The sequence below is a fragment of the Lynx canadensis genome, chromosome C1 (genome assembly GCF_007474595.2).
Source record: "Lynx canadensis isolate LIC74 chromosome C1, mLynCan4.pri.v2, whole genome shotgun sequence".
Lineage (NCBI taxonomy): Eukaryota > Metazoa > Chordata > Mammalia > Carnivora > Felidae > Lynx > Lynx canadensis.
In genome coordinates this window covers 162,564,319-162,587,039 of record NC_044310.1, presented here as the reverse complement: position 1 = coordinate 162,587,039, position 22,721 = coordinate 162,564,319, and the positions used below count along the sequence as shown (strand labels likewise).

The 22,721-nt window shown below is 48.2% G+C and overlaps 2 protein-coding genes across 2 annotated transcripts; one reads left to right on the top strand and one right to left on the bottom strand.

The window, feature by feature from the left end:
• The first annotated feature begins 764 nt into the window (after nucleotides 1–764).
• On the top strand, nucleotides 765–14,128 carry CHRNA1 (cholinergic receptor nicotinic alpha 1 subunit). The gene is made up of 9 exons (XM_032594115.1): nucleotides 765–819; nucleotides 2,413–2,543; nucleotides 2,646–2,690; nucleotides 4,000–4,109; nucleotides 6,193–6,388; nucleotides 6,884–7,121; nucleotides 10,188–10,411; nucleotides 11,561–11,800; nucleotides 12,095–14,128. The coding sequence occupies exons 1-9, from the start codon at nucleotides 765–767 to the stop codon at nucleotides 12,224–12,226; spliced, it is 1,371 nt and encodes a 456-aa protein (XP_032450006.1). The 3' UTR covers nucleotides 12,227–14,128.
• Nucleotides 14,129–15,613: 1,485 nt separating this feature from the next.
• LOC115519873 (NF-kappa-B inhibitor beta-like) lies at nucleotides 15,614–22,313 on the bottom strand. Its single transcript, XM_032594114.1, is given in 6 exon segments — nucleotides 15,614–15,819; nucleotides 15,822–16,075; nucleotides 16,213–16,237; nucleotides 16,240–16,368; nucleotides 16,371–16,565; nucleotides 22,217–22,313. Coding segments are annotated over 6 exon segments (906 nt in total).
• Between the last annotated feature and the right edge of the window lie 408 nt (nucleotides 22,314–22,721).

Here is a 22,721-nt window from a genome sequence, read left to right as displayed (position 1 = left end):
GGTGACAAAGAGCACAGACCCTGGGGTCAGATTGCCTGCATTTATAATCCCACGTCCAACCAGCTGGGAACCATGAACACATGCTTCGACTGTCCGAATGTCCATTTTCTCACTTGTAAACTAGGGGTAAAGACTTATCTCATAGGATTATTATAAGGATTCAATAAGGTAATACAAATACAGGGCCTTCAATGAAGCTTTCCTAACAAAATACACATTTTTGTGGGGATGAACGTGTTTCGACGCATTGTGTGACATTGGTTATTTCAAGCTGGTCCAAAGTTCTGGGTGAGAAATAGTGGTGGAGAGCATGGTCGCTGGGCTTGAGTCCTGGCTCCACCGTTTATGAAATCTGGACAACTCACTCAACCTCCCTATGGTTCAATTTCCTCCTCTGTAAAGTGAAGACAAGAACCGTGCCTACCCCACCCAGTTACGAGAAAAGAAAGAGTCAATACGTATAAAGCGTGTCTGCCACATAACAAATTGGATACACTAGTTATTTTTATTAATAAAAATAGAAAGGTAATTAGTTAACTTAACAGTTATTTGGTTGACAAACTCTTTCAAACCTAGGATTCAAGGAGAAAAACAATAAAGAAAAATAATGACCTGTCTTAGAGGCAAGAGGTTAACATTACTGGGGACAAGGGAAAGCCTCTCACTCATGCGATTTTTGAAGTTGTCACGGCCCAGGGAAAAGGTATGGTGGCTTAAGGAATAACCTGCGGAAAGGGGAGATCTGCTTACATGAATTAGGGCAAATGGATCATGTGTCTGCTTCCTCTCCTGACCCTGAACAGGCAATCCCCAATCCACGTAAGGCTGGAGTTACAAAGATCCTTCATAAGGCACTTGCTGGAATTTGGAACGCTTTTTCTCACGGTTAGAACGGTGGGTGCATTCGTGCACTTTCTAAGACAGCCCACGGCACACTCGTGACCTCACGAGTCAGTGCAGGAGCACAGCGCAGAATGACAGGGCTCCTTCCAAGCCCCGCCCCAGCCACAGGACCTTGGACAAGTCTTCCAGCCTCTCAGATCTCACGTGAGAATGACCATCTGCCTGCCTCGTCGCAGGCTGGTGAGAACTGCATAACATTGGATATAGAAAAGCTGTGGGGTCCAAGAGTAGTAGATACTATTTTTCACCCACCTGAGGGAAAATGCAGTAAAGATTCCTAAGAAGTCACTCGTGCTCCAGACAGGAGGAGCTCCAAACCCAGGTCAGAAAAGCACGTGGTGTTTACTTAACGTTAAGTTAACAGGGACACGGACCCACCAGCAGTTAATTTTTTTAATTACAAGAAAAAACACACTACGTAGAATTTGCCACAGGAAAATACACATCACATAAAACTACCATTTGGAGTGTGTGATTTAGTGACATTTAGTACATTCAGTGTTGTGCAACCGTCACTGCTATCTAGTTCCAGAACGTTTTCGTCACCCCAAAAGGAAACCCTGTACCCATCGGCAGTTACTCTCGCTTCCCCTGTCTCCTCAGCCCCTGCTAACCACTGATCTGTTAGCTCTACGGATTTACCTCTTCTGGATATTTCATATCAATGGAATCACACACTATGTGCCCCTTTGTGTCCAATTTCTTTCACTTAGCACGTTTTCAGGGCTCAACCATGTTGTACCATGAGTCAACTCTTCATTCATTTTTATGGGTGAAAAATATTCCACCGCATGTATATGGCGCAATTTGTTCATCCGCTTTATGTGCTGATGGGCATTCAGGTTGTTTCCATCTTTTGGCTATTATGTATAACGCTGCCGTGAACACTGGTGCACGAGTTTTTGTGTGGCCAGTTCTTTGAGGGATACACCTAGGAGTGGCATCACTAGGTCACAGGGTCACTCTGCATGCACCTCGTGTGACGAACCACCAAACGCTCTCCCACGGTGGCTGCACCGTGCCCCAATCTCACCAACACTCACCGTCTTCAGTTCTGTGAATGGCGGTCATCCCAACGGGTATGAACCGGCATCAATTTTCGGCTGTTCAGCGCATCGTGAGATCTGACGCCAGCCAACCTGAGATTTCATCGCCCCATGAGTAGACTCTGAAATACGAAGACGGGCTTTTGTGTGGACTTGTCTTCTTGTGTGTGCGCGGCAACAAGCCTGATTCAGCCAGAGGCTGTATTAAGGAATGTCATCTGCTCAGAGCACAAGTGTCAGGATAATCTGGCACACCCCACCAGGGAAGGGACCGCACCAGCAGCTGCGATTGGAAAAGAACTTAGGGCAATAGAAGCTGCACTGGGAGCCCTTCAACAAGGGGGCCTGTGTGCCTTCCATTAGCTGGTCACGCCTCAGTTACTTATGCGAGTGTTTGTAGAGGGCGGGGAGCAGAATCTGACAGTGTGTGTGTCATTTGCTGTCTCAGCTGGCCTCGTTCTAGGCTCCGAACATGAGACCCGCCTGGTGGCAAAGCTGTTTGAAGATTACAACAGTGTGGTTCGGCCCGTGGAAGACCACCGCCAGGTTGTGGAGGTCACCGTGGGTCTGCAGCTGATACAGCTCATCAACGTGGTGAGACAGCCGCACTCTGGGCTCCCCGCCCCTCTCACCCTGCAGCACCCTCCCCCCTCCTCCCGTCCTTACCCCTAAAGATGGGGTCTTCTCTTTTTTCAGGATGAAGTAAATCAGATTGTGACAACCAATGTGCGACTGAAACAGGTATTCAGCTAGATAACTGCATTGATGCTGCTGGTAATCACCCCGGAATTTAACCTGAGCCCAAAGGGAATCAATCTGGGTAACACGGTTTACATACCAACATCGTGGAAGTATAAATATTTTGGTGTAGTGAGATTATGGGTCGTATTTGTTGGTATGTGTGTGTTTGTTTTTTACTTCGTGTTTTGTGTTTGTATATTAGTTTGCTAGGCCACCTACCATAAACAAAGCCACAAACGAGGTGGCTCAAACAAGAGAAATTTATTCTCTTGCAGCTCTTGAGGCCAAACGTCCAAAGTCAAGGTATCGGCAGAACTGGTTCCGTCTGAGGGCTGTGAGGGACGAACTGCTCCAGGCCCGTCTCTTTTGCGTGTAGTTGGCCAACGTCATGTTCACATGGCATTCTTCTTGAAAATGTTTGCCTTTGGGGCGCCTGGGTGGCGCAGTCGGTTAAGCGTCCGACTTCAGCCAGGTCACGATCTCGCGGTCCGTGGGTTCGAGCCCCATGTCAGGCTCTGGGCTGATGGCTCGGAGCCTGGAGCCTGTTTCTGATTCTGTGTCTCCCTCTCTCTCTCTGCCCCTCCCCCGTTCATGCTCTGTCTCTCTCTGTCCCAAAAATAAATAAACATTGAAAAAAAAAATTAAAAAAAAAAAAAGAAAATGTTTGCCTTCCCATGTCCCCTTCTTTAAGGACACCAGTTGTGTTGCATTAGAGCCTCTCTTAAGCACCTAATTCTAACCTAATTAGACCCTATCTCCAAATGAAGTTATATTATGAGGTACTGGAAACTGGGGTTTCAACACGTGAATTCTGGGGGAGACGCAGTTCAGGTCATAACACTGTGTCATCTGAATTTGCTACGCTGGGCATTTATTACTTTTATAAGGTAGGAAAGAAATATACCATTTTTATAAAATGATGTTGCCTGCTTGGGGGAAATGTTTACCAGAAGGTCATGCTCCTTTCCTGGGGTGGGCAGGATGGCATGGGAGACAGGCTACCCTGAAGTACCTTTGTTTTCTCATCTGTAAAATGGGGCCAATAATTGCTCTTCCCTCAGAGGACTATTGTGAAGACCACGAGATGAATATGGGTAAAATGCTTGTAATAGTGTCTACATGTAGTCAGTACCATAGAGGCGTTTGCTGTTATCGTTTACTAACGTGCAAGCTGAATTCTGAATCAAACCTCTTTTACTGGAGCACAACTCCTGTCCACATCTGAACTATCATACCCATCAGAACTCTTAGGTTTTTGAAAAATGTGTTTAGCTCTTTTTATTAGCAAAATGTCGTCTCCATGTTTTAGCAATGGGTAGACTACAACCTAAAATGGAATCCAGAGGACTATGGTGGCGTGAAAAAAATTCACATTCCTTCGGAAAAGATCTGGCGCCCAGACCTCGTTCTCTATAACAAGTAAGCAAAACAGACGGGCTGGGGAGGGCGACATTCCTGGGGCAGGTGGAGCCCAAGCCCTATTGGAAGGGCTGCTACTCTCAGTATGCTTCTCACCACTGTTCACATTAAATAACCCTTAAAAACCAAGAGCCAAGTTGACATGCTAGGGGTGCCATATGGTGTCTCATGTTATGAATAGAAACAATTATCAGAGCCAAATTGAATCAGGGCTGTGGGGTGGGGGACATTTAATCCCTGAGAGCTCCTGAAGGGTGTAGGGCAGCCATCCAAGGAACCCAAATTCATATAATTGAGTTCCTTGGAATTAAATGTCCTTCCTACCAATAGGTCTGAACCTCCCGGGGTTGTTATCCATCACGTCGTCACGGCTTCCCAGGGCGTCGCGTGCTGCTGATGGCCTGGGATGCCTGCGTAGCCCATCCACCGGGCTCCGTGACAGACTGCATGTTGTGAAATTATAATGTGATTCAAGACACTCTGGTTTAATGACAGGTTCATTATCATACGCCCTTCATTTGTCAGGGAACGTTCGTTTCAAAGAGCATCCTTCCCAGGCAGGAGCATTCGCCATCGGCCGAGAGGATGTGCGGCCTGACATTCTACAGCATGTGTCTGTGTGAGCAGGCTGTGCCTTCTCGCAGATTGACCAGGGAGGGCGGCAGGGGCTTGTGAATGGAAATGACACCCTCATTTAAGGCTGGCCCTCCTACTTTGATTTTCTACTACATATTTCCCAGTGGCACCTGAGATTCAAGCTTGAGCCAAATTATCCAATCATTTGTGTAACCTTTTCGGACAAATACGCTGATGGAGCAGAGTGTCTTGTGTTAGTCAGTTTTCTCGTTCAGCAAAAATCTAAGAGTAGCCATTAAAATCTGCTCCTCCTTTTGACAAACTCGCTCGGGAACACCCTGGTAGGGGGAGAACCCTGTTTTACTTATCTCTATCTATAGAGATGGACCCAGATGACCCTGTGGCCCTCTGCTCTTTGGGTCTCTTTGGGGAAGGTCCAAAACTGCATAGTTTTCTGGATAGAGCCCTACCTCCAGCCCAAGGAAAAATCAGTGGGAAGAAAATCTCTTGGTTAATGAAGTGAGACTCCATTATATGCCATATGTCCCCGAAAGCCCACCAAGGCAGACCCCACCCACTTGTTCAACATCTATTCTAAATGCCTTTGGCCAAGGCCCTAGGACACAGGCCATTTGGGGTCAAGTGGACTGCCCACTGAATGAGGCCTGCAGAAGTGGCTCGTTATTTTTTAATATCTACCATGTTGGATTTTTGTAGTGAGAAATTAGTGCCAACTTTTGGAAATTTAAAAATATCACATTGAACTCTGGAGTTTTAGTCTCTCTAGAAAAATCCAACATTCAAAAATATGGAAACTTTGTATTAAAAAATCTAGATTTCCCGCTTCCGAGGAAAAATTCAAATATCTGGCAGTTTTGGGCCTTCACTCACACAAGGAAGCCACAGCAAAGCGGAGTGTCACCTTCTTTAGAGGAGAGAGGGCTCTCCCCTGCCCTTACCGCCTTCCTCACCTGCCTGGCCATGGAGGCATCTGGGTTTGTAGCCCCACCCTATCGAGTTCTAAATAGTTCTGAAAGAGGTAACAGAGCCCTTCTTAACCTGCTTACCACAGTAACGAGCCACTGGACCTGTTTTTATTTTAAATTCCTGTTTTTTTCCCCCAGTTAAATTTCAAGATATATTGGGGGAGGAATAGATGGAAATTAACATTACAAATACTACTGGGGACCGGGAAGGAAAAAAAAATCGGGTATACAGTGTTACCTGTTATTTCCTTAAAACTAGATTCCTAGGTTCTTCCCCAGATATTCTGATTTAGTGCTTCAGATGGTGCTCGGAAACCTGTATTTTAAACAAGCACCCCAGCGATTCTATTATCAGACAAACCTGGGAAACACTGCTATGGATAAAAAGTGACACTGTCCCAGTGAAAGCGTCTATAATTAGCACCTGAATAATTAACAGCTGTCTCCTGCTAACATCCCCGAGCAGAACTGAAGGCTCATCCGTCACTTGGAGTCATGTTCCTCTTTGATCCCAATTGCAGTGCAGATGGTGACTTTGCCATTGTCAAGTTCACCAAAGTGCTCCTGGACTACACTGGCCACATCACGTGGACGCCTCCAGCCATCTTCAAAAGCTACTGTGAGATCATCGTCACCCACTTTCCCTTTGATGAACAGAACTGCAGCATGAAGCTGGGTACCTGGACCTACGATGGCTCTGTGGTGGCCATCAACCCGGTAGGTGCTGCCCTCGTGTGATGCGGCTGGTCTCAGGAAACGCGTAATTCAGGTGTCCAACTCTGCGCCTCCAGAGTCACAGGCTCTCAGCGCCCATTTGAACTTTGGGATCGTCCAGTTCAGTGATTCTCGATACGGGGACGGTTCTTGATGTATGCCCATGAGTACCACCTAGAAGCTTATGTAAATTCCTATGCCCAGGCTCCGTCCTAGGAATTTTGGCTTAATCGGTCTGGGGTGGGACTAAGGCACCAATATGTTTTGAAGTTCTCAGGTGACTTGAATGTGTAGTCAACATGGAGGATCCCAATAGTCCCAGCCCCCTTATTTTACAGGAAAGGACTCTATGGCCCCAAACCGGAAGTGGCCCTCGTGGGTCCTGTCCGGGGTACACGACAGCACCGCCTCCTGTTGCTTTATTACAGCTGATTTTGAAACCCACCCCTCCTCAGGGTGATGTGGCTGGGTTTTCAAAGTTTCATTTCATCTTCTCAGGAAAGCGACCAACCAGACCTAAGCAACTTCATGGAAAGCGGAGAATGGGTGATCAAGGAGTCCCGAGGCTGGAAGCACTGGGTGTTCTACGCCTGCTGCCCCTCCACCCCCTACCTGGACATCACCTACCACTTCGTCATGCAGCGCCTGCCCCTCTACTTCATCGTCAACGTCATCATTCCCTGCCTGCTCTTCTCCTTCCTAACCGGCCTGGTGTTCTACCTGCCCACAGACTCAGGTGGGTGCAGGTGCCTTGGCTGCTGATGCAGGCAGATCTTGTGCCGCTATTTTGGGGAAAACCAGAAATAATTATGGGCTAACAAACAAGGATGAGCAGACAGGCCCAAATCATCATCACTGGGAGGATGCATTTACTGAGAGGCCACGTTCAGTGGTGAGTCACAGGTGGGGGGAGCTCACAGCTAGAGCAGACTATGGAGAAGGCAGAGAGTTGACCGTGACCCTGGAGGTGCACAGACACAGCTCAGTGTAGTTAAAGCGAATAACCATCAATGCTTACTTGCTGAATACCTACTGTGTGCCCAGAGACATGCTGGGTAAGGCTTGGGTCACCCCTCATGCCACTTCCCCTGTGAAGCCACTTGCTATATCCTGACCAAGCCAGGTCTTGCCTCTTAAAAAAAAAAAAAAAATTACGTTTATTTATTTTTTTTTTTTTGAGAGAGAGACAGAGTATGAGTGGGCAGGGGCAGAGAGAGAGGAAGACAGAATCGGAAGCAGGCTCCAGGCTCCAAGCTGTCAGCACAGAGCCCAACTCGGGGCTTGAACTCACGAACCGTGAGATTGTGACCTAAGCCGAAGTTGGACGCTCAACCAACCGAGCCACCCAGGCGCTCCCAGGTCTTGCCTCTTTTGCTCACCGCTTGCCATTTGAAAATCGCTTTTGCATGTCTGTTTTCCAGGTGGCACTATCTTTACACACACGACCATACTTCCCAAGTGGCAATTCTTTCTCACATATCAGCCTGGACAACTTCCTTATTTCCTACTGAGTGATCACATCTGTGACATAGTTTCAACAAACACCAACAATCCCCAGAAAAGGGGAAGAGGGCACACAAGTGCCTGTGAGAAGTCACTGCTCATAAACAATTTAGGGCAGACAAGTGGGGACAAAGAAAGGATACAGACAGTCCTCAAACTTATGACAGGGAACAATTATATCAAAATGATAAACACACACACACACACACACACGCACACACACACACACAAAGTCTAAGTCTAACTTTATAACAAGGGGAAAAAAAGATTATGAATTCACTCATTTGACATGTATTTGTTGAACAATTGTTATGTGGCACGGATACAGTAGAGAATAAGGCAGAACTTGCCCCACAGAATGCCCGTTGTTCTTATGACTGTACTTATTTTTAAACAAATGATCACAAACACAATTTGTTTTTGACTTTCTAACAAATTAAGCTTCTTAAAGTGAAGAGACTACTAGTTAGGGCAATATGGAAACTAGTCAGAATCTCTATATGTGCGATGGTTTATGCTTGAAAAGCATGCAAAACAGTGAAAATGCTTGGTAAATGTTAGCTATTATCATTATTACTCAAGGAATCTGATGTAACTTGATCAATTTTCATATTTACATCTTCTTTTTCACAAAAAATTACCTATCTTTATTTTAGTTTATTTATTTTAAGAGAGAGAAAGAGTGAGCATGAGCAGGGGAGGGGCAGAGAGAGGGAAAGAGAGGATTCCCAGAAAGCTCAGTGCTATCAGCTCACAAACTGTGAGATTATGACCGGAGCCGAAACCAAGAGTCAAATGTTCAACTGACGGAGCCACCCAGGTGCCCCCTCTTTTTCACTTTTAAAGACTTTCCTACCCACTCGGTAGACTTCTTCTCACTAGGTGGAATCGATCATTTCTTGTTTGCATCCACTCCATTTCCTGTATACACTCCTAGCATCTGGAAGCATCCAGTATGGGAAAAAGCTCCATACTGGAGAACGGGACAACACAAGGGTCTCCCGAGACACAGCAAGACCAGCCCAAGGGAAGTCCCTTCCAAAGGCTCTCGAGCTGCCTCCGAGGCCGTCAGTCCCCACAAAAATATTCCAGGGCCATTCAGTCCCCCACCCTCCTGGCTTGCCATACCGAGACTCGAACGGGGAATTATCCACCCTGAAATGATAGGATCTGGTGAGAAGAGGTCGGGGCAGGGGAACCCCTGGTCCCTTGATATGAAAGACAAAACAAGAAGAAAACCAAACTGTCCTCTAAATGAATGTGCAAAGTTCACTGGTTTTGTCCTTTTCTCGGTTTTGGTCTTGCAGCCCCCTCCCATACGAGAAAAGTACGCATGCGCTCCTGGGTTGCCCATCCACCTGCTGGGTCACGAGTAGGTCAGACCGTGGCTCAGCTTTGTGAGGTTGATGATAGTCTGTTGCAGACAGAAAAACTGCCACCTGGAGTCTAGCTTGTCACTCAGCTTGGTGTACCTGGCTCCCTGAGTTCCACCAAGCAGTGGAATGCTGGGACAGGAGACAAAGCAGCCCTCGGCTGCTTGGTGGCCTCTAGTGGAAGTGTCTGTCACTTGCCATGGTCAGTAGAGCTAAGGTGCTAAGGTCCCAGAGGACGAAATTCTGCCCCCCAAATGTCCCCAGCTGTATGCGGGTCACATGGTTCTCACCCCCTGGGTTTTGTGGTGTATTAGTCTGCTACAGCTGCCCTAATAAAGTGCCACAGACCGGGAGGCTGAAACAACAGGAATTTTGTCCACACAGTCCTGGAGGTCACGGTGTCGGCAGGTCTGGTTTCCTCTAGGCTTCTCTCCTTGGCTTGTGGATGGCCGTCTCCTCCCTGTGGCTTCACCTGGTCTTTCCCCTCTGTGTGTGTCCGTGCCCTAATCTCCTTTTTTTTTTTTTTTTAAAGTTTATTTTGAGAGCGATAGCACAAGTGGGGGAGGGGCAGAGAGAGAAAGAGAGGGAGAGAGAGGGGATCCCAAGCAGGCTCCACACCGTCAGCGCAGAGCCAGATGTGGGGCTCGAACTCACGCACCACGAGATCGTGACCTGAGCAGGAGTCAGACGCTTCACCGGCGGAGCCACCCAGGTGCTCCCCAATCTCCCTTTCTTCTCAGGACACCAGTCATTGGAGGAGCGCCCTCCCTGATGAACTCATGTTGACTTAATTGCCTCTTTACAGGCCTCATCGACAAATACTGCCACTGAGGCCATGAGGCTTAGGACTTCCATGCAGAAAACCAAAGAGAACAATTCAACCCATAACCAGTAAATGGGTTGTATTTCTTTTTCATTCCGTGCAGGAGAGAAGATGACTCTGAGCATCTCTGTCCTGCTGTCCTTGACCGTGTTCCTCCTGGTCATCGTGGAGCTAATCCCTTCCACCTCCAGTGCCGTGCCCTTGATTGGGAAATACATGCTGTTCACCATGGTGTTTGTCATAGCTTCCATCATCATCACGGTCATTGTCATCAACACACACCACCGCTCCCCCAGCACCCACGTCATGCCCGACTGGGTACGCAAGGTGAGCGAGCGAGGGCCCTGCCACCCCCCCCCGCCCCCGCGTGGGGCAGCACTGCCCTCACGAACGTCTCTCCCTCCACTTGGCTGGTGGAATTCTGGCTGATGCATGTGGGCCCTTAGGAACTGTCCTTTCCGGGGATTTTTAGAGGATTTCCGGAAGAAACTTTCTTTTAGCCTCTTTCTAGGGATAAGTAATTCCTATAGCCTTCCCAGACACAGAAGAAAAACAGAATTAACAAAACCCACTCCAAATTCACGTTTAAAGAGTCTCTTTGATTAGAGAAGGTGAATATATCACTTTTTATTCAGAATCTGTGAAATTCCTGAGGTTTCTGTTTGTATGTCTCCCAATCTGTGAACAGACTGCTTATTTTTTGCTGGTCAAATCATCTGCTGAGAATAGAATAAGGGCTAGAGATAGAGAGGATGCTTGACAAGAAATTGTCAAAAAGTGAGTTTTCATGAGGAACTTGGTCTCAGGTATTTGCATTACTGAAATTTAAAAAGTGTTAGCATTTCAAATATGTCAGTTTTTAGGTAAAACTTCACAGAGACACTGACGTCAGGGTGTTTTCTGCAGAATGCAAAAGATTTGTCATGAATTAACAGAGAAACTACTGCTTGCAATGTATTCTTTTGGGAGGACAATCAGTCCCTGTATCTATAAAGACTTACGTGACTCCTGGCAACGCCCATGTTGCATTTCTTCAGGAATAAGAAATGGGGAGAAGAAAACACTGTGGCTGTTTTGGAGGCTGGACCCTCATATATTTTTTTAGCCAGAAGGGCTTTTCCTTTAATCATATTATCCAACTAACACAAGGCTTTGAAGGAAGCCGGTTCCTTGAAGGCTGGAAGCTTAAACTTCATTGGTTTCTCGAGCCCAACAGCTGCGCACGGGCTCCCTCCCGTGGTGAACTGTTCACATGACAAAATCAGCTCTATTAACCACAGTCATTTGACAGGCCACGGGGTAAGTCTGAAGGAAATTTTGAGAAAATCTAGTATCGTCCTTGTGTTTTAAGGACAAAGACCCTAAGGTCCAGCGAAGCTGACTGATTTGCCTAAAGTCACACGGCTAATTCAAAGTCAGAGTTTGATACTTGCACTACTGGCGTTAATTCATGCATGGATTTCTTTTTCGTGTTAGGTTTTTATCGACACTATCCCAAATATCATGTTCTTCTCCACAATGAAAAGACCATCCAGAGAAAAACAAGACAAAAAGATTTTTACGGAAGACATTGATATTTCTGACATTTCTGGGAAGCCGGGGCCTCCACCCATGGGCTTCCACTCTCCCCTGATCAAACACCCCGAGGTAAAAAGTGCCATTGAAGGAGTCAAATACATCGCAGAGACCATGAAGTCAGACCAGGAGTCCAATAACGTAAGCTTCGTGACTTGAAACCCACACCTCCGGGTTTAAATGATCCAATGCGTGAACACAGATGGATGGGTTTGTCCTGAGGAGTAGGCTGGCATTCAAGAGGCAGCATTGGTGACCACCTCTAAGCCACCTTAGTGGGCCAACACATTGTGAATAATCTATTCGAATAATAAAGACCACAATGCCAGCCAAGGGATGTTACGGGCTTTGAGTGGGCCATAATTGATGCATAGCATGAACATGGTGAGTCCAAAAACCATCGTAAGGAAATTCTAACACTTTTCTCTCTCCCAGGCGGCTGAGGAATGGAAGTATGTTGCAATGGTGATGGACCACATTCTCCTTGGAGTCTTCATGCTTGTCTGTATCATTGGAACCCTGGCTGTGTTTGCAGGTCGGCTCATTGAATTAAATCAGCAAGGATGAGCAGAGCTGAGGCCACCTCTGCTCCCAGCACCAGGCAGAGCAGGGAAAGGCAGGGAAGACAGGAAGACTTGTCTATTTTGATACAGCTCACTTATCAAACATCTCATTTTCTGTATTTATGATTAATGATAATGATTCGTATTTACATAAGGTTATGGCCTCAAGTATTTTCACATCATTTCTCCCTTTAGTCCTGCTCTGGCTGCCTGGAGAGTGAAACCATTTTTAGTAAATGAAATGGGGTCACTGATGAGACATATTCACGTCCAAAGGCGTCTGGAAGAGTTTTGCCCAGAATAACTGAGGTTTTCTGTTGGTTTGTTTTTAATTTTTTTTTTAAGCAAAGAACGTATCCTTTGCTTAAAGTCAGTTTTGTACGTACAAGTAAAACCCACCTGTCAGTCCCCAAAAGACGAAGCGTTTGATTTGGAGAGAAAGGAAGCCGTAGAAAGGCAACATGTAAGTTCTGGAAATGGCCACCAAAATGCAAAGCGCATCAAAAAACCCATGCTTTAAAGCAGATTTCTAGAACTGGGAGGTGAGGGAAGGGCTTCCCACTCTGACACAGCGCCTGAGTAGTCGGGGCTTGAGGAACACAGCCAGCTAGTTTCCTAAGCTGTACTGAGCGTGAGGGCTGGCACTGTGCGAATGGCGCCCCATACGTGGTTTTGTTTTATGTTCATAACTTTATGACGTCCCTATTTTACAAATGAGAAAGCTGAACTCGAGAAGCTCAAGTTCACTGCCCACACTAGCAAGCAGAAGAACTGAGATGTGAACCAAGACCCAGTCTGAGTTCAGCAGCTCGGGGCTGGGTGGGATCTCCTGCTCCCTTGCTCCCCTGGACACGCCCCACGTGATCTAGGCCATCCTGTAACTCCCATCAGGGTTTTGAGAGCTTCAGTCTTAGTGCCAACCCCCTTCCTGCCTTCCCAATTAGGTCTTCTGCCCTCTTCCCCACTCCTCATCCAGTCAGGTGTGGGGGGCTTAGTTCTAGCAATGAAATCAGAAATGTATGCACATATCCTCACCGTTTCTGAAATTCCAGGCAAGTGAACAGGACAGAAACTTATTTCCCTTCGGAGCCACTTTCCAGCCACAATGTAGTTAGTTCACCTCAGAAGGAGAAAGCGTGCACCCTGGGCTCATCGTGGCCTTCAGAGCACTGGAACACGCCTGACCCATATGAGTACTGGGGAGAGTGGTAAACTGCACTGCCGGGCAGCCTCTCTGAACCCAGCTGGTTTCAACCTACTTCCCGAAGTAATTCGTCAGCACAGACCCGTGGCACGGCAGAGTGCCCTCACTTTAGAGAAAACCCAAGGGAAAACAGTCTGGTGGTTCCTCAAAAAGCTAAACACGGGATTACCATAGGATCTAGTAATTCTGCTGCCAGGTATATACCCCAGAAGAACTGAAAGCAGGGACTTAAACAGAGAGCTTACACGCCAGTGTTCACAGCAGCAATAATCACGACAGCCAAAAGATGGCAACAACCCAAGCGTCCATCAGTGGAACAGCAGTGTGTACATATGATATTACTGAGCCTTAAAGAGGAAAGCAGTTCTCATGTATGTTACAGTATGTGTCAACCCCGAAAACACGTTTGATGAAATAAGCCAGACGCAAAAGGACAAATCTCGTGATCCCAGTTAAACGAAGTACTTAGAGTAGGCAAATTCATAGAGACAGAAAGTAGAGTAGAGATTGCCGAGGTTTAGAGGGAGGGGTGAGTTATTGCTCAATGGGTAGAATTTCGGATCGGGATGATGGGAAAGTTCTAGAAATGGACAGTGGTGATGGTTGCACAACACTGTGAATGTACTTAATGCCACTACGTTTAAAAATGGCTACGACGGTACATTCTGTGCATATTTGACCACAATTAAAAATAAAGAATGAAAACAATGGTAAAAATGTAAGTTTCGTGTTGTATATACATTTTACCACGATTAGAAGGACAAAAAAGAATCTGCTGCTTGCCTAATCTCCCAGGACTGATTATTGACTCAGGGAAGGAACTTAAAAGTCATTTCCATTCTCATTTTAAGGATAAGGAAACTAAGGCTTAGAGAAATGACCTCCCTCTGGTCACAGGGCAATTTAGTGACAAACCAGACCTCCTCACTCTGCTCTTGTGCTATTTCCATTACCTCAAATAACGCCCCCTGCCCCGCAAAGCAAGGCCCTGTGTGTGACACATTCCCTCCTCGCCCAGCAGAACTAGTTTGAGTGGATACCACAGTGTTACTGCGCGTAGCTCCATCGGCCCTTAAATATCTGTTCCATCAATCTGTCACCAAGCCGAAGGTTTCCGCCTTTGGAATCTCTTCCCTTAGTTCCGGCCCGCTCTCCAGGAGACCACTGACTAGTGGGAGGGAAGGCAGGGGGTGCTGGGATCTGTCTCCCCACCTACAGGTGTTTGCTGAGGGCTCGACCCGCCTGCCCCATGTAGCCCCATCCATGAGATGGGCGTGTCTGCACAGCAGGAGGACTTCTTGGGATGTCAGGAGCATCCTGGAACCACAACACAGGCAGGTAAGTGTGGATGGGGGTGCATTTATGACTGCCGGTGCAAACAGAAACGCTTCAGAATTCAGATCTCTAAGCGGTCTCTTTTTCTGCCCCTGGTTGTCACAACCGGGAGTTTTGTTTTGTGTAGAACCGCAAGTTTTGAAAAATTAGAAATTATGTTAACGTTTAAACCAATCAGACGGGGTCATCCAGGAGAGTTTGTGAGTCTGTCGGGAGGTAGCTGTGCTGGCTCGAGCCACTGGGGACCACGATGCCACCCTTGCCCGCTGCCCAACTTTTTCCGCCAGTCTTGCCTTCAAGCCTGAGTTCCCTGCTCCTGGTTCTCAAACCACCATGTTCAAGGTCGTTTCTCGCCACAGCTGCTGCTTGAGCTCTAGCCCCATGCCAGTTCTTGGGCAGCCACAGCCACCTGCGGTCTCTCCCTCCACCCCCTCCCTCTGTGTCTGCCCAAATTCCTCAAGCCCCATCACTCAACGCTCTCCTTTGCCCAAGGGAGTGTCTCTGCTTCCTGGGTTTTCCACGCAAACCTCCTCGCTGCTAGCTAAGGTCTTTCCCCACCAACATCCATGGTCTGATCACTGCTGCCCGAGGTTATCTTCCTACAGCCCCCAATTCTTGACCCCCAAGGTCACCCCACACTGCCCCCTACCACTGCTTGTGTTTACCAGTCACCACAACCATGCTCTTTTCTGCACTTCTGCCTGGGTCCCAGCTCTGCCATTGCCTTAATTTCTTCCCACTACCCCTGCCTAGGACTGTCCTGACTGCAGCCCGAGTGCTGCAACTGTGGCAGCCCAAGGTCAGTCTCAATGCTCTGCCCCGGAGCTCTTCTCCCCTTTCCTGCCTGCTGGTTTACCCTGACCCCCCAGCCGGGCCACCCCGTCTTTCCTCCTGACTCACACCCTCATCCCCACTGTCACTGTCGCTGTCGCCACTGTTGCAGGAGCCAGGCTTGCTGCCCTCGTCCTCGGGCTCAGGGGCTCCGCGTGTGCAGAGGAGGCCGGAGAGGATGGGGTGGCGCCAGACAGTGGTGCTGCCCCATGGCATACAGCCACGGACATGGCGACAGCGGGGTCTGAGCCTGCCCTCAGGAGAATCTCCAGCAAGTCAGCCGCGTGGACCTCCACTGCCAAGTGCAGGCTGCACACGGGCTCTGGTTTGCTGAGGTTGGCTGGGGCCTTCTGGAACAGCCAGACCAAGTCTGCCTCTTCCAGGATGGCGGCCACGTGGAGTGGGCGGGGGTCCTGGTAATTTTCAACCCGCAACTGCAGCTTCCGGTCCTCCTCAGTTTCCTCTAACTTCTCCGGGCTGGTTCTCGGGTCGGTGTTGGGGGTGTGTTTGGGGCCCGCGGGAGGTAGGGGTCAGGGGCTCCTCAGGGCACCCAGTGGGGGCTGGACCGGCACCGTGCGGCCCACGCTCTGCCATGCAACCCAGTGCATGCCACACACAACCTCTGCACCGTGGACGCCTCCCCAGGCTGTCTGCCAAGTGCCGGGCTGCTTGGCCCAGCTCATCCTGCAGGTGCAGGGACTCGGTGCCAGCTGCAAAGCCCAGCAGGAAATCCAGGAAAGGCTCGTGGTGATGAATCACCTCCGAGCGCGGTGCCGGTCCCCATCTTCAGGGGCACAGCCAAGGGTGAGCGGTGCCCACAACAGCCCCGGCCCGCCTCCGCCCCGCGCTGGTGCTCCCAGAGTCACAGAGTCCGGACCCCGACAGCCCAGGCCGCTGTCACACCATTCATGCGCATCCACAGCCTTCCCGAGCCGGTGCCCTGGCCGTAGTCCCCCGACCGTGGCCCCTAAGTCTTCTTTTGGATTGGCGTTTCAGCGAGGAGGAGGCCTAGAGGAGCGGGGAAGAGCCTTGCCTCAGTGCCCCAAGGCTGCACAAACACGTGTCGCAAGCTGGGTGGCTTCAAACAACAGAAACTTATTCTCTCCCAGTTCTGGAGGCCTGTCGTGAACTGAAGCGTGTCCCCCTAAAATTTATACACTGAAGCCCTGAACCCCAACGGGATGGTATTTGAAGGTGGGGCTTTTGGGAGTTTAGGTTTAGGTGAAGTCATGAGAGTGGGATCCCCACAACAGGATTAGTGCCTTTTTTTTTTTAAAGAATATTGATTTTTTAAACTTTATTTATTATTTACTTTTTATTTCAGAGAGAGAGAGAGAGAGAGAGAGCACATGAGCAGGGGAGGGGGCAGGGAGACAGGGGGAGAGAGAATCCTAAGCAGGCTCCACGGTCAGCACAGAGCTTGACAGGGAGCTCGATGTCACGACCCTGGGATCACGGAGCTGAGCCCAAAATCAAGAGTCGGGCACTCAGCAGACTGAGCTGCCCTGGTGCCCCAAGATGAGTGCTTTCTAAGGAGAAACACTTGCTGTCTCTCTCTGCTCGCCGCCTTGTGAGGACACGGTGAGAAGATGGCCGTCGGCAAGTCAGGAAGAGGGCCCTCACCCAAACCCGGCCATGCCGGAATCCAGATGTCCAGCCTCCAGGACTGTGAGCAGATACATTTCTGTTGGTTAAGCCACCCATTCTGTGGTATCTAGTTATGGCAGCCTGAGCTCAGACAAGGCCGGAAGTCCACAATTAGGGCGTTAACAGGCTGGTTCCTTCTGGAGGTCCTGAGGGCGACCGGTTCCGTGCCTCACTTGTAGCTTCTGCTGGCTGCCGGCAGCCCTTGGTGACCCTTGGCTTGTGGCAGCATAACCCCACCCTGTGCTTCCGTCTTCACATGCCTTCTTCTCAGCGTCCTCTCCTTTTCTGTCCTTTATAAGAACACCCGGAGTGGCACCTGGGTGGCTCAGTCGGTTAAGTGTCCAACCCTTGGTTTTGGCTCAGGTCATGATCTCACGGTTCATGAGTTCAAGCCCCGTGTCAGGCTTTGTCCCGTCTGGGATTCTCTCTCTTCCTCTCTCTCTCTCTCTCTCTGCCCCTCTCTGCTCGCGTTCTCTTCATCTCTCAAAATAAATAAAAACTTTATAAGAACACCTGTCATTGGATTTAGGGCCTACCCTAAACCCAGAATGATCTCATTATAAGGTCCTTAACGTAGTTACAACTGCAAAGACCCTATTTCCAAATAACGTCACATTCACAGGGATTAGGGATTAGGACTTAGACACAGCTTTGGGGGCCACTAGTCAGCTATAAGCACAAACCAGGAAGCAGTGCGGCAGAGAGAGGCTGTGGGCGGATGGGAAATCCTTCCAGAAAACCCCAGAGGAAGCTACGAGTGGAGAGGACAAGGCGAGCTAGACTCCCGCCACCTCCCAAAAGAGACTCAACGCTTCACCCCTGCACCTCAACCCGCCACCCCTCCCCTACTCCCTAACCAGGAGAGAATCGAAAGCAGCTGAGCCAACGCACGGTTTGTCCTGCCTCTGTGGCCTGCTGAAACTGCACTGGTCATTTCAAATGCCCGGGAGAGAGCAGCATCTATAACTTCCAGCCTCCTCCCCCCCCAAAGCTTGAAGCTACCGGCACCCAGGGGAGCTTCCAGAACACACGGGAAGCACTCGTGGGAGGAACCCCATCAAAGCCCTTGGTCAGCCAGGCAATGTCCGCCCCCCAATCAGCCTACAGGGCCTGGAGCACCAGGAGTGCCCCGGCCAGGGCAGGCCTAGTGGGAAAGCCTCCTCCCCACAGCCCATGGCAGTGAGTCAGCAAGAGTCCCAGATCTAGTGCAGGCCGCAGGGTGGCCGGTGGTGGGGAGAGGACACTGCAGGCTTCAGTAACGACCCTTTACATTGGCAGGAAGCTTCACGGCCCACAAACACCCTCGCCTCCCCTACCCCCTCCAATCCTCACTGCACCCTGTGAGGTAGAGGTCACACTAAAGTTGTCCCCACTGGACACGTGAGAAAACTGAGGCTCAGAGAGGAAAGTGTCTCAGCAAATACAAAGCAGAGCGGCTCACTGCAGCGTAGCACGTTCTGGACTTGAGTTCTGGAACAGGAAAAGGACCTTAGTGGAAAGGAGGTGAAATCTGAATAAAGTCTAGTATTTAGTTAAGAGCGTCGTACCAGTCTTCATGTACCGTGGCTACGTGACCATTGAGGGGTGCTGGGTGAAGGGCATTTGGGAGCTTTCAGTTCTATTGCTATGGTCTGAATGTTCGTGTCTCGCCCAAACTCATGTTGGAAACCTAATCCCCAATGTGATGGTATGAGGAGGTGGGGCCTTTGGGAGGCGCTCAGTCACCAGCGTGGAGCACTCCTGAATGACACTAATGACACTAATGACCTTGTGGAAGAGGCCGCAGGGAGCCAGCCCACCCCTTCTACCACGGTAACACAGCAGGAAGCCTGCAGTCCGCAACTCTAACGAGGGTCCTCCTTGGGACCCAGGGACGCCAGCACCCTGATCTTGGACTCCCAGCCTCCAGAATTGTGAGGAACAAATTTCTGTGGTTTATAAGCCACCCAGTCTGTGGTATTTTGTTACAGCAGCTTGAACAGACTCAGACATCTATCTTTGCAACTTTTCTGGAAATCCAAAATTGCTCCAAGATGAAAGTTTTGTTAAAAAGCAAAGCTGGGAAGGGAGTGGAGTAAAAAGACAGAAACAAAACAGAAACGGTACTTGACTTTTTTCATCTCGAGTTCAGGAGTTCACACTCTTCTGTGGTGGCTGTTGACAAGGACATGAAGAAATTGGAACCCTTGGGGCTCCTGAGTGGCTTAGTCGGTTAGCGGTTAGCATCTGACTTCAGCTCAGGACATGATCTCGCTTTGGGAGTTCAAGCCCCATATCAGGCTGCCTGCTGTCAGCAGAGAGCCTGGATCCTGCTTCAGATCTTCTGTCTCCCTCTCTCTCTGCCCCTCCCCTACTCACAAAATAAAAATAAAACATTAAAAAAAATTGGAACCCTTGCACATTGCTACATTGCTATTGATAATGTAAAATGGTGCAGCTGCTGTGGAAATCAGTTTGGTGGTTCCCCAAAAAGCTAAATCGAATTACCATATTACCCAGCAATTCCACTTGTAGGTATAAACCCGAAGGAATTTCAAGCAGGGACCTGTACACCAATGTTCACTATTCCCAATAGTCAAAAGGTGGAAACAACTCAAATGTCCATCAATGATGAACGGATAAGCAAAATGTATATACACACAATGGAATACTACTCAGCCTTGAAAAGGAATGAAATTCTGACACATGCTTCAACGTACATGAGCCTTGATAACATGGTACTAAGTGAAATAAGCCAGATGCAAACGAACAAATATTGTAGGATTGATTCCATTTATGAGATGCTTAGAATAGGCAAATCTATAGTGACAGAAAGTAGGCCAGTGGTTAGAACAGGGGCAGGGGGGAAGGGTGAGTTATTATCTAATGGTACAAAGTTTCAGTTTGGCATAATGGAAAGTTTGGGAAACTGAGAGGAGGGATGATTGCGCAGCCTTGCAGACGTACTTAGGGCTGCTGAATTGTATACTGTATGGTGGTTAAAGTGATACATTTTGTGCAGATTTCACCACAATAAAAAGTGTTGTTTTTTTTTTTAAATCACAAACTGCCCCTTTCTTAACCTTGAAAATGGTCCCTGGGTGAGGACTGGGTGAAAACAGGGCACTGATAGAGAAATGAGTTGCCTCTTGGAGGAATGTTAACACCTCTCTCCACCAACATCCTTAAGGCTCCTAGCTCCCTCCTTGAACCAACCCCCAGCACATTTTCCTCCAGGAAGGAAGGACAGGGTAGAACAGGGAAATTGCCCCACTTCAAATTTAAACCACTTTGAGGCAAGTGGCCACTCAGCACCCAGGGAGCCTACCGTGAGGGGAGAGTGCTCTTTGAGCACCTCTTCCCCAAATCTTTCTTCTCGCTTTATCAGCCAGCAAAGACCCTCCTACAGTACTTTGTAACAGAGTGTATTTTTTAGTCGGGAAAATAAACCTCTTGAACAACCTTTATATATATATATATATATATATATATATATATATATATATATATATATATCTTATTGATTTTAGTTTGAGAGAGACCGTGAGTGGGGAGGAGCAGAGAGAGAGGGAGAGAGACAGAATCCCAAGCAGGCTCCATGCTGTCAGCGAGGAGCCCGACTTGGGGCTTGAACTCATGAACTGTAAGATCATGACCCAAGCCCAGATGAAGAGTCAGATGCTTAACCGACTGAGCCACTCGGGCGCCCCACACGACCTTTATTTCTTGAACATCCGTTTGATAAAGGGCTTTTAAACCTATGGTTCCATTCCCTTTCCTAGCTTTTTGCTAGATAACCACTTACCACTTTATAGTATTTTCTTGCATACCTGTCTGCTATCAACTCCTACCTTGGAATCCTCCCAAACAAAAAACCAAAAGGTATTTTATTTATGTTTATATTCTCAGGTATTGGGTACGCGCTCAAAAAATTTGATTAATCAATTAGGAGATAAGGGAGTGAAAGGTTTAGCAACCTAAATTGTCTTTAGATTGCCCTCACTCTCTAACATCCTGCCCTGGTATAACTAGCCCACACAATGCCTATGAATTTCTATATATATGCATGTTTGTGAATATGCACACCATAAGACTTTTCGGCATGAGCATATACATTAGTTCCAGGAAAAACAGATCTATGAGCCCTTCCTACACATCTCTAAGGACATCTACCCGCACTGCAACTGATCTGCATCACTAACACCAAATCCACCTGTAAAGGCCCTTTCTCAAAGGCCTTTGCTTCCAGGAACCTACACCCCCCACCCCACCACCCCCGTCTTCCGGCTGGTCAAGACCTATGCTCTCCTTTATTTTCCTCATCACCTATAAGGGGCCTGATGATCTCCCGTGATGTCTGCTTCCTTAATTACTTTATGGATGTAAATCGTCTGTCCTCAATAAGACTGCCCCTACCTGAAGAAGGTAGTTGGGTTCCTGCTACCCATACTTCCTATGGGACCTTGGGCAAGTTACTTAACCCTTCTGAGTCTCAGAGTAAAAACTGTGGATAGCGACGTCTTCTCCAGGGTGCTAGGAAAAGTGGCCAATGCTCTGGAGGTGCCCCTGAAGTAACACCCTCCGGGGCAGAGGCTATGTCCTGAAATGCGGTATTTCCTCCACCAAACCCGGTTGAGTACGGTTGAGTACAAATATTTATTGAATTTGTCTTTATTACATTTTTTTACTGAGATATAATTCACACACCATAAAATTCACTATTTGAAAGTGTACAATTCAGTGGTTTTTAGTATATTCATGAGGCTCTGTGACCATCAATTCCAGGTATACAATTGCAGAACATTCTCATCAACCCATCTCCTTGGCTTTTAATAAATCAAAGTATATCTTGACTATTTGTCAGTAAATATAATTATTCTACTTTATAATTACTAATAGTGTTTATGACATTACTATGTGCCAGTCACTGTTTGGGGTCCTTTATACACAATAAGTCCAACGTGGTAAGTTTACAGCAGCGGCATCATGCCACGTTACTCATGAAGAAGCGGAGACGCTGAGGGGCAGGAATCTTGCCCACGGCCACCGAGCTGCCACTTGAACCCAAGGTGCCTGAGTCCAGGTTCCTCACCATTCCTGCTACCTCTTCGCTGGAGCATTAAGATTTAACAACCAACCAACCAACCAACCAACCAACCAAAAACAAGCAACAGACACAACCTTTAAGTATGAAGACCCCGTTTCTTCCTCCTTTATCAATCACCCATGGCTGTGATTTTTTTTCTAAACACAAATGAATTGTCCCCTGCTGACCTTGGACCTTTGTGTCGCTACGTCGGTGACACAAAAGTCTGGAAGCCCTGATCCTCACCCCCAAGAAGTGAACAGTGTGGACCCACAGTACAGGGAGAAGGGAACACACAAACACGGCATTCAGAGATGGGAGAGTCTGGCTATTGGTGATGGCGGAAAGCTGGGACTTCCTGTTCCAAAAAGAACCATAAGCAATGAAATAGTTCTGGAAAGACCAATGGCTTGTTTT